We start from the raw sequence: 12,480 nt of genomic DNA, 5'->3' as shown, positions 1-12,480 counted from the left end.
TTGTAAACGTCCAGCGTATGCCAACTGCCAGTTACCATTGGGAACGTCCCCCTGGTAGAAAATTATTTTGGCATATGACAAATTTGGAATTATGACCTGGGGCATGCGGTAGCCAGCCAGTAATGTAACTTGGGTATGTGCTGGACATGCGTAGGCCCCTATACATATTTGTAAAAGGACTCCTTAAGGTCACCAGTGGGGGAGCGGCCTAGTGGTTAGAGTACCAGTCTTGCAATCCAGGAGTGGCCAGTTCAAATCCCACTGCTGCTCCTTGTGTGATCTTGGGTCACTCCATTGCCTCTGGTACAAACCTAGATTATGAGCCCTCCTGGGGCAGAGAAATATCCAGAGTACCTGAATGTAACTCACCTTGAGCAAAACCCAAACAAATAACTAAATAAATCTGTCTTCAAACCACATGGACTTTCAAGAAAGATCGATTATCTTGGTCCTAAACCCCTTCCACCTTGCCCACCAGCACGATCCCTTCTTTAAAAACACGTGACACAAGCTAGGTCGGTGCCACAACACTGCAACAAAACGAAAATCTATTTCGAGAAGAGGCAGAATAAGCAGATCGTTTTCCCCAACTCCTCACCCCCAATCCCGCTATTCCATTTCCATCACCATCACACACACAATAACGGAGAAGAAAAAGGGGAAGATACGTCAGCTCTTCTAGCGACAGCATTCGCCAAGACAGAAGGGCTGACCAATCAGAAAAATGGCCGCGAGAAGCCGCTGGCCAATGGGAAGATGGATGGTGGTGGTGGAAGGACGCGCCAATACAATACGTCTGCCCGTTCAGTGTTGGACAAGATGGCGCTGCTGCTTTGTTTCTTTTGCCTCTGAAGTCATTCGCGTGTATTTTCACTATGCGGTAGACCCGGAGGACTTTGAAGGAACCCCCTCCCCTCACTCTTTCCTTTTTGCTCGTTTTTACTTCTTTTTTTCCCGTCTCACTGCCCTCAGAGGAAGGTGCCGGCGATGAGCGGCCGAGCTAGAGTTTAGGGGTGCGCCGGAGCAGAGAGCGATGACAGCGGAGCCCATGAGGTAAGTGGGCGGGGGATGGAGAGTGTTGGCTGGCGGTAGCCGCAAAGCACACACCCGCCTCCCCAGGCATCCTTCTCTCGACTGGCGTCAGGGAGGCCGAGCGTTATGCCGACACCCAGCCGCCATTGCTGAGGGAGCCGTCGTGTGTCGGCTTCACACACTGACTTTGGGTTTTCCCCGCCCCCTCCTTTTCACCGGGAGCCGCTCAGCGTCCCACCCCCTCCCGGGCCTCTTTGTTAATCCCTGGGGGGGGGGGGGGAGAGTCGCTTCGTTTCTTCCTTCTCCATCCTTCCCTGTGGCGGGAGGAACCCACCCCCTCCCCCACCTCGAAGCCCTGTATTCGTCTCCAGACGGGGGATTGCGTGGATAGAACCCGGAAGGAGGCTAGTCTGTTGTAATCCGTATTTAATTATAGGCAACACCATGTTGCCGAAAGGAAGAATAAAGTGCCGGTCCCCACGGAGGCGGCAGATCTTAGACGTGTAGTGTTGACCGTTTTATTTTAACATTCTTAAAGTATTACGTGGTGGTGGTGGGGGGGGTCTTGTAATTTGTACTTAAACCTAACATTAACTAAGTAAACATTTGCAACACTGGTTGGGGATGGGTGGGAGATGTGTGTTTTGTTTCTTTCTGCAGAATAAGTCTTTGTATTTTCCTTTCGGAGCTACATTGACCTTTGTCACAGGTAGTTGCCATTTCTCCTTTCCCTTCGCGGTGGTTGAACAGACAGTCGTAAATTGGGGCGCAGACTAGCAAAAGAATTTTGCAGTTTAGTGATAGCAGACTCTAAGAACTTTTATTTATTTTATTTTTTCTGGAATTCGTTGCTGGAGAACCTGGTGAAGGCGGTTAGCTTAGCAGAGTTTAAAAAGGGGTTAGACGGTTTCCTAAAGGACAAGTCCTTAAACCACTACTAAATGGACTTGAGAAAAATCCATAATTCCAGGAATAACACGTATAGAATGTTTGCACATTTGGGAAGCTTGCCAGGTGCCCTTGGCCCGCTGTCATGGACAGGATGCTGGGCTCGATGGACCCTTGGTCTTTTCCCAGTGTGGCATTACTTATGTACTTATTTACCGCTTTTTTTGAAGAAATTCACTCAAGGTGATGTACAGTAAGAATAAATCAAACAAGAGCAATAGCCAATTGCAGCAGTAAAAATATCCAAATAATACAAAGTATGGTGGCATAGTACACTACTTACAATGTCAACACAGTAGTAATAGAACATTTTAATTGACAGTGTAGGGTATAAGCAAAGATGGAACATATAGAAAAGAGAGTAAGAGGCGTTAGAAAGTAAGGTGACTAATTTAAAGAAAGGCGCACGTGAGCGCAGAGAAATGGTTAAATATTATCTTAGCTAGGGTAGGAGTGGATAAACATGTCCTGCAGTATGTATAGCCCATGTCACTCTTTGTGTGAGTGAGACAAGTTAGTTCTTCCGTTAAAGGCCTGATTGAAGAGCCAAGCTTTCACCGAGTTCCTGAAGTAGAGATAAGTCTTGTGTTAAGCAGAGCCTTTCAGGGAGTACATTCCAGAATGTGAGGGCTACTTCGGAGAAGGCTCGCTTGCGGGTATCACATCGTGTAATGTCTTTTGGAGAGGGTGTGATTAGTTATAGTCTTTGAGAGGACCTTAGTGTCCTTGGAGGTGTGTAGAGGATCATCCTATTCTTCAAGTACTCGGGGCCATTTCCTTTAAGGGCCTTGAAGATCAGACATAGAGTTTTAAATTTAGCCCAGTATTTTACTGGTAGCCAATGAAGTTTTAGCAAAAATGATGTGGTCAGGTCGCTTGCAACCTTCTATTAGTCATGCTGCAGCATTCTGAATCAACTGGAGCTGGTGAAGCCCTTTGTAGTCAGACCGTTGTAGAGTGCATTACAGTAATCCAGTCTTCATGTTATCATGGCATGCACAACTGAGATGAATTTTACCTTCTCAATGTAAGACGAGAGAGGCAGCGTAGCTGTTGCAAATAGTAGAAGCAGATCTTGAAGGTTGCTTGGATTTGGGGAATCAGAGTAATAGTTGAATCAAACTGTATCCCAAGGTTCCTGACTTATTGTGTGTTCGTTAGGATTTATTTACTGGCTTTTTTAAAAATAATTCAGTCAAGGTGGTGTACACTAAGAATAAATCAAATATAGGCAATAGGGTCATTCCATGTCAAGTGGTGTGGTGGTCCCTGCGCAACCATCACGGATTTCGATGAAAATTTATGTGAACATTCATACATGTCCCCAATGAACATTGGTAAAGTTTTAAGTTCGCCGATGCAATACTTGCTGAGATATAGTAATCTGTTCTACCCCATACTGCAGCCTTCTATGGTATGTCTCCGAGATTTCGGCAACTTTGAGACACTGTATCTCCGGCAATATTTTGTTGAGAGAAACAAATCTTGGCCATCTTGTGCAACTTTTTGCGCTCTATTAAACAAAATAATAATCGCTCATGAAGATTTTTTTTTTTTCATGAAGAAAGCTTGGAGCAAACTTGGTCTAAAAAATTTGCGGCATGAAAAAATTGTAAAGTTTAGCTTTTTATATCTCTGGAATTAAAGGTGTGATAAACGTGAAACTTTACACACAACAACTTATCAACACAAGGTTTTCGAATATAAAATTTCATTCTAATATTTTTCATTAGTTCACAAATTGAGTGTAAAGTTGATGATTTTTGCAAAAACGCCAAAAATAGGGTATTTTTAGCCCACTTTTACAAAAAGACCTTCTGGAAACTCTTTTTAATCATTTTCATTAGAAAGAGCATGTTTCATACCCTTAAAAAAGTAGGGTTGGTTTTTCATCGCTGGCATATAAGGCCCTAGAAATAGGGACAAAGTTGAGGACGTTGCTATCGCAACGTCATTTACTTCAACATGCATTTTTCTGTATTGTGTCGTTTTCTTTCCATTTCTGCTGAAGTTTAAAGTGTATAATTCATTTTTTGTATGCTATATGAATCTGTTAGTCTACTAGCGCTGCTTCTACTACTATTTAGCATTTCTATAGCGCTACAAGGCGTATGCAGCGCTGCACAAACATAGAAGAAAGACAGTCCCTGCTCAAAGAGCTTAGAATCTACACTAATGACATTGGTTAAATATTCTGTAAGTACCTTATTGATGCTGCGCATTAGCATATTTCGGCTATAGGATTCTGTACTGTGCAGGTGTAGTTGTATGTTTCTGTCATAACATAAGAATCTTTATAATAACTTCTCTTTTTCAGATTCGCATTAATTTAATACACTTCATATTATTAATTATTGCGATTTTGCTTAATATGCGAAAAATGAATGTCAAAGAGTCAACTGACAATCCCACTTTGCCCATTTGCGTTGTTGGAAAAAAATTGTCACCTTGCCACCATGGTTCATTTTGTTCTAAAGAAATAGGGCTGCATTATGTGCACAGCTTGTCCGCCAATGAAAAAATGCTTATTACTCGGCGATCGGAGGTTGAGTTCACTGACGACGACCAAATCTGCCTGCATCACAAAGCGATGTATTTGGAAAAGTACGAAATGAAGCAAAAGTTGTGCTGCAACCCGTTCGACAAACAAAATCACATAGTTAAACATGGACTGTTGAAAGTTGATCTAGCCATATCCGATGATTTGAAAAAATTGAAAACAAATGTGAAGCCGGGCCAAAAAATGTGTTTCAAGTGTAAAGCCAAATATGTTTCTATGGTCGAAAGCAAGGCAGAGTCATTGTCATCAGAAAATTACGATATGGACATTTCAGACACTCTTGATCAAAGTTTGACCGATTTGGGGACTTCTCCATTAAAAATTCGGAGGTTGGCCAGTAGGGATAAAACTGGATATGTGAAATGAAAAATTGAATGCGTGCAGAAAGTGGTAACAGAAAAAATAATGGTAGCCGCTGCAGTATCAGCCGAACATATTAGACAAACTAGCAAGTCGGCTGCTAAGGAATGCCTGTCATGCCAAGATTACACTGACCTAATCGAAGATGTGAAAACGAAAATTAAAATATCCAATAGATCCATGAAAATTCAATTATTGACTTTGGCCCCAAAGAGCTGGTCAATACCAGTGGCAGCAAAAACGTTTTGCGTTTCAGAACGTATGGTTAAAACAGCGCGAAAATTAGAGGAAGAGAAAGGCATTTGTGCACTACCGGTTGCAAAAGTTGGTAAACTGCTACCAAAGGCAATCGCCAGCAAAGTTCGAGATTTCTACGAGGATGATGAATTTAGCAGGATGTGCCCTGGTAAAAAAGATTTTGTTTCTGTTCGGTTTGATGGCATTAAGGTTCAAAAACAAAAGCGGTTGCTACTGTGCAATCTGAAAGAACTGTATGTAGCTTATCAAAACACCTATGGTGCTGAAATTGGTTTTTCCAAATTCTGTGAGCTCAGACCAAAGTGGTGTGTTACTGTCGGTGTCTCAGGCACACATTCCGTCTGTGTCCACACCATCCATCAGAATGTAAGCTTATGCTACAAGGTGCCAACATTAAAGAAGACTACAAGATGCTCATGGGAAAGGCAGTTTGCGATTTGGACACCAAAGATTGTATGTTGCAGCGATGCCAAAACTGTCCTGGTGAAGAGGCACTGATAGCATTTTGGAAGAAATATTTGAGGACTGGGACTCAGAAGAATCAATAGAATTCAAACAATGGGTTCATACTGACCGTGAAACTTTCAAAACACATGTTCTCACTGTTGACAACTTTATTGAAAAACTCACTAGCAAAATTTGGAAACTGACTGGCCACCACTTCATTTCAAAACATCAAAGCGAATATTTAAAGTCATTAAAAGCTGGCCTAAAAGAAACCTAACTTATTGTACTGATGGATTTTGCGCAGAATTACTCGTTTGTTGGCCAAGACGCTGCTCAAGGCTTTCACTGGGAGAATTCACAATGCACAGTGCATCCATTCGTCGCTTATTATATCAATAAAGATGGTGTGCTGCAAATTGTCAACTGCTGCATAATTTCTGATCATATGCAACATTATACGGTTTCCGTGCACATGTTCATTCGGAAGTTGATTGAGTTTTTGACGAATAAAACGAAGATTACAAGAATATACTACTTTAGTGACGGTTCAGCAGCACAATACAAAAATTTCGTCAATCTGTGCAATCACAAGAATCATTTTGAAATGCCGAATGGAACTTTTTTGGCACGAGTCATGGCAAGTCACCATGTGATGGAGTTGGTGGCATGATTAAACGTTTGGCTGCTCGAGCCAGCCTCCAGCGGCCATTAATCAACCAAATACTGATGCCAATAGATCTGTTTAACTTTTGTGACAAAAACATTCATGGAATTAAATATATGTATGTGCCGACTGAAGAAATCCAAGAAAACAGGATGCTGCAAGAAGAAAGATGGAAAGCTAGCTGCACAATAGCTGGCACAAGAGATCACCAGTTTGTGCCAGTTGATTTGAATTCGATTTCTGTCAGCAAAGTTTCAAATGACACGATTAACTTTGTGGCCAAAATTTCCGATCTCGTCGATCCTAATTTAAAATTGGCCAAACTATTGCCTGGTTGTTATGTTGCCTGCATTTATGACAATAAGTGGTGGGTAGGCAATGTTGTAGAAATTTCCATCAAACAAAATGATGCATTGGTAACATTTATGCATCCACCAGGCCCGGCTCATTCATTTTATTGGCCTGAAAGAAAAGATGTTTGTTGGGTTCTAGCACAACATCTTATTTGTGTGCTTCCAGCGCCATCAGTTACATCGTCAGACCGCCAATATCAATTCCCAGAAGTGACACTAAAGAAAGTGGCTCGTAAATTCAATAATAAATAAGCAATTGTTGGAATATGGCAGTTCATACAAACATTACGGACTTCGGCTTGGGAACCACTTAAGATACCTACTTTATAGAAATGATCAGTAGTATTAGTAGTAGGCTTAGAAACCTAGGATAAGCTGCCCAGTCCGTCGGCTTGGGAACCGGACAGATAGCCACACAAGGCTTTGGAACCTTGATGAAGAAACCAAACTAGAGGCTTGGGATCCTCATCCAAAAAACCCACCCGTGGCTGGTATTGCACAGCTATCGGGTGTGACCCATATGGTGATGGGGTTACTGGTTCAAGTTCTTGAACTGGTAGTGACAATGTCACCATGGACCAACGCAATTTAGGTACTAATAATGTCTGTATAAAACAAAAATAATGGAATGCATGTGATGTTGCTGATGCAGGGTCCGGGATCCCACTTCTGACACCAGGAATTGATGCAGGAATTACCACTATTGTTAGCAGAATCTATGGTACTTCAGGAGTCAAATACCACACACCAGAATGAGAGAGAAGTCTTCTTTATTTGCCAGCAAACAAAGTAGGACATCAGCGCTAGACCTCTCCTTCTCTTCAGCTCTCTGTGTCTTAGCTCTTTCTCTCGTCTCTCTGTGTCTTGGCTCTCCTGTCTCCTTCTCTAACGTAAGCTGCTTCTGTTCTCATTTATATATTGTCCTAAACCCCTCTAGCCCCCCTTTCTTACCAGATGGTAAGGAATAGATTGATTACTCTGTCTTGAACTAATTATCTCTACACATTTACTCAAAATATCAGTTACATAGGTTTCAGATATTTCCTAAACTGACCTATGACCTGGGGCCTCTCAAACTAGACAATGTGGCACCTATCTCCTGCATTTTATTATTATTCACATAATCAGATTCCAAGCTAACTTCATAACTTAAAATGCTAACTGGACTCTGGCATTCATTAAGGGGCCAAGGTGCCAGTCCTACACTTAGCTATAATCAATCAAGGAAAAGAGTTGACTTTTCCTGACCTCTTTCACCTTTAGCTTCATACACAGAACTAGCTAGGACTGTGGATAATTCAAACCAGATGATGACCTCTTAAACTGTAGAAAATCTCACTTGAAAGTCAGACACTGAATTGAAAAGATATTTTACATGAAGAAATAGAACTTATTAAGTAAACAGAATAAAACATATTTTAAAATAAGCAGAAATCAGAATTCCTTATAAGACAGAATCTAAATTATCAAGAATCTCTAAACAGCATTTAACCTAATCTTTTAAAACTGCCTGCTTGCTGATCCCCTCGAGACTGTCCAGTATGCCTTGCTTAGAATGGCATCCAGATGTGGTTTATTATTATGCCTATGAACTAGCCTTAACAATCCATCACTCAGAAAGGGACAAAGAAAGTTTTATTTCTCGCTGACCTTTCTAACCTCTAGTCTAGCAAAAGCTAGACATTTGAGTAATTAAAACCAGATGGCATTCTACCACTTGCAGGACTGAACCAAACTTAAACAGAATTAGCAAATTAATATGATTTCTCTGTCCAGGCTGCCTCATTGCGATAGTAGCATTCGATAGCAACGTCCTCAACTTTGTCCCTATTTCTAGGGCCTTATATGCCAGCGATGAAAAACCAACCCTACTTTTTTAAGGGGTTTGAAACATCTATATAAATAATTCTCACCGTCAAAGTTCAGTGAAGCACTGAATCTACAGTTCCGAGGGTAGGCTGCCAGGACCACTCACCCTCCTAGGCTGTCACCACCACTCACCCTCACTCAGTAGTCACGCCCCTTCAGACATAATTCGCAACCCCAACGTTCTAATGAGGCAACTTTTTTCAACTCCAACTTCCATCATGGTGTAGATCGCAATGCAACCATGACTGTCTGCCCCGCCCTCGCGTACAACGTCATCACGTCGAGAGCGGAGCCACGGAGGAGCAAGATAGATTACTTAAATTAGAATAGTGGGTGCCTTACATAAACGTCAAGAAACTGAACTCTATACTTCCACATTTCTTTGTTTGCCCATGAGCGAAGGGTCCAACTCTCTGTCTTCGATTCTGTGATGCTCCCGATACTTTTCGCATCTCTGGTTTAACAGCAAACGTCTACCTATAGCGTCAGAAACAGGCGTTACCTGCAAGAAAGAGACACTGCAGCACCCACCACCAGCCCCCGAAGCGACTTCCGACCACAAAAAGCAACAGCAGCAGCACCACCGTCCTCTTTAAAGCCATCCACACTAAAACTTCTCGCGCGTGGTTCTTCTGCAGAGTAGAAACATATGAAAGACCTGCCCACTTTCTATTCACAATATCACACCAATCGGCGTCGCAGAAAGAAGGACTTCATCCGCTTCTCTCCACCCATACAAAGTTGCGCAACCAATTAACTTCCCTGGGTTAAGAAAGGAGGGGTGTACTTGTGGCTTAAGGACTTCAGATTCAGAACCTCCTTGCACTCGCACGGTCTGCCCACTTTCCTTAACCCTCCACTTCTCTCCCGAGCATGTCTGCAGTCTCCCATTGGACAGAAAAACAGGAAAGAAGCGGGGCGTGTTCCAAAGTAGAAGGAACCGTTTACGTTTTGTTACTTGGCAGTAAGGTGAGGAAGGGTTCAGGTTTCTGGGGTGATCCCATCAACGGCACACTTCCCCTCTCAGCTGTAGTGGTACCAAGGAGGTTAGACTGACAAGAGGAGATGCCATGCATTATTATTATTATTATTGCATTTATATCCCACATTTTCCCACCTCTTTGCAGGCTCAATGTGGCTTACATTACATCATGAATAGTGGAAATAAGAAGAAAATAGACATATGGTATTACAGAAGGGTTATGGGTTACATGGTAAAGAAATATATGATAGTAATATAACAGAAAACATTATAAGACAATTCTAGGGAATGGGAAATGGGACTTGATATACCGCCTTTCTGTGGTACTTTGCAACTACATTCAAAGCGGTTTACACACATACAGGTACTTATTTTGTACCTGGGGCAATGGAGGGTTAAGTGACTTGCCCACAGTCACAAGGAGCTGCAGTGGGAATCGAACCCAGTTCCCCAGGATCATAGTCCGCTGCACTAACCACTAGGCTACTCCTCCACTCTAGATATAAGTGGGGACCACAGCCAAGGAGGTTTGATAAAATAGGAGGCGAAGTGACCTCAACACATTGAAACCAATTAAGTTAATTTCTGTTTCCTTCCCTGCGCAGCAGTCATCTTCGTACACTCAAAACAAACCAAACAAACCTACATCGACGTTGTCCTTCTTTATTATTGCTTGCATTTTTGGTAAGAGGGGGGAGGGGAGGGTACCAGAGGGGGTTGGCGATTTGGGGGGGGGGGGCACATGCATGTAGGGGAATGGAGAGCCGCGGGTGGAGGCATCCCAAGGACATGTCTGTGACACAGAGAGGAGGGGGGACTGGAACTGGGGGGAGGCACAGAGAGAGAGAGGGAGGGCCTGGAAACCGGAAGGGAACAAAGGGGGCCATGGGACTTGGAGGGGAGGGAGGGAGGGATAACCTTGCTAGCGCCCGTTTCATTTCATACCGAAACGGGCCTTTTTTACTAGTGCTCTTTCTAATGAAAATGATTAAAAAGATTTTCCAGAAGGTCTTTTTTTGTAAAAGTGGGCTAAAAATACCCTATTTTGGGCGTTTTTGCAAAAATCATCAACTTTACACTCAATTTGTGAACTAATGGAAAATATTAGGAGAATGAAATTTTATATTCGAAAACCTTGTGTTCTTAAGTTATTGTGTGCAAAGTTTCATGTTTACCACACCTTTAATTCCAGAGATATAAAAAGCGAAACTTTACAATTTTTTCGTGCCGCAAATTTTTCAGACCAAGTTTGCTCCAAGCTTTCTTCATGGAAATCGCTCATGAAGATTTTTTTTTATTATTTTGTTTAATAGAGTGCAAAAAGTTGTACAAGATGGCCAAGTTTTGTTTCTCTCAACAAAATATTGCCGGAGATATAGTGTCTCAAAGTTGCTGAAATCTCTGAGTCATACCATAGAAGGCTGCAGTAATGAGGTCGAACAGATTACTATATCTCAGCAAGTATTGCAACGGCGAACGTAAAACTTTACCAATGTTCATTGGGGACATGTATGAATGTTCAGAGAAAATTTCATTGAAATCCGTGATGTTCGAGCAGGGCACTTCTCTGAAATCAGACCGCTTGACATGGAATGATCCAATAGACAATTTCAGCAGTAAAAATATTAAAACAACAATACAAAGTATGGCATAATACTACAAATCATTTCTATAGCGCTACCAGTCGTACGCAGCACTTCACAATTGAACACGAAGAAAAGACAGTCCTTGCTCAAAAGAGCTTACAGTCTAAATCAGGACAGACAGACAGGACAAATAAGGGATAAGGGTAGGACAGACAGATAGGACACATAGGGAAAAGGGGACTGTTGAAGAGAGGAAGACAAGATAAGGTTACGAGGAGGTGACAAGTTAGGAATTAAAAGCAGCATCAAACAGGTAGGCCTTTAGCCCGGATTTGAAGGCGGCCTTGACGTAATGGCTCAGGAAGTCTATTCCAGGCATAAGGTGCGGCGAGATAAAAGGAACAGAGTCTGGAGTTAGCGATGGAGGAGAAGGGTGCAATTAGGAGAGATTTGCCTAGTGAACGGAGTTCCTGGGAAGGAGTGAATGGAGAGATGAGGGGGGAGAGGTAGTGAGGGGCAGCAGAGTGAATGCACTTACAGGTTAATAAGAGGAGCTTGAACTGTATACGGAAACGGATAGAGAGCCAGTGAAGTGACTTCAGAAGAGGGCTGATATGGGCATAGCGAATTTGGGGAAATATTATTCGTTCAGCAGAATTTTGAACAGATTGAAGAGGAGAGAGATGGCTGAGTGGAAGACCTGTGAGAAGCAAGTTGCAGTAGTCCAAGCGAGAGCTGATGAGAGTGTGGATGAGGGTTCTGGTAGCGTGCTCAGAAAGGAGAGGGCGAATTTTGGCGATATTATAGAGGATAAACGACAGGTTTTAGCATCTGTTGAATATGTGCCGAGAAAGAGAGGGAGGAGTCGAAGATGACCCCAAGGTTACGAGCAGATGAGACAGGAAGAATGAGCGTGTTGTCGACAGAATTAGAGATTGGGGGAAGGGGAGAGGTTGGTTTAGGTGGAAAGATAAGGAGCTCAGTTTTGGACATATTGAGCTTCAGGTGGCAGTGAGACATCCAGACAGCAATGTCAGACAGGCAGGCAGATATCTTGGCCTGTATTTCTGCCGAGATTTCTGGTGTGGAGAGGTAGATCTGGGAGTCATCAGCGTAAAGGTGATATTGAAAACCGTGTGCTGAGATCAGAGCACCAAGGGAGGAAGTATAGATGGAGAAAAGGAGAGGTCCTAGGACAGATCCTTGAGGTACACCCACTGAGAGCGGGATAGAGGAAGAGGAGGATCCACCAGAGTATACACTAAAAGTACGCTGAGAGAGATAAGAAGAAAACCAGGAAAGAGCAGAGTTCTGAAATTCAAGTGAGGACAGCGTGCCAAGGAGTAGGCTGTGATCAACAGTGTCAAAAGCAGCAGAAAGATTGAGAAGGATGAGGATAGAGTGGAGCCCTTTGGATTTAG

At 42.7% G+C, this 12,480-nt stretch overlaps 1 protein-coding gene across 3 annotated transcripts in view; it reads left to right on the top strand.

Annotated features, from left to right (window-relative positions):
* The first annotated feature begins 808 nt into the window (after positions 1 to 808).
* The window catches only part of ATRX (ATRX chromatin remodeler), a 453,401-nt gene continuing 441,729 nt past the window's right edge, over positions 809 to 12,480 (top strand). For all 3 annotated transcript variants that reach the window (XM_030208839.1, XM_030208838.1, XM_030208840.1), the window contains exon 1: positions 809 to 1,053. In XM_030208839.1, coding sequence (XP_030064699.1) covers positions 1,034 to 1,053 — 20 coding nt within the window. In that variant the 5' untranslated portion in view covers positions 809 to 1,033. The remainder of the gene's footprint in view (positions 1,054 to 12,480) is intronic.

The sequence above is a fragment of the Microcaecilia unicolor genome, chromosome 7 (assembly GCF_901765095.1).
Source record: "Microcaecilia unicolor chromosome 7, aMicUni1.1, whole genome shotgun sequence".
Lineage (NCBI taxonomy): Eukaryota > Metazoa > Chordata > Amphibia > Gymnophiona > Siphonopidae > Microcaecilia > Microcaecilia unicolor.
Note: the sequence above shows the minus strand (reverse complement) of the source record. Positions and strands in the feature narration are given on the sequence as shown.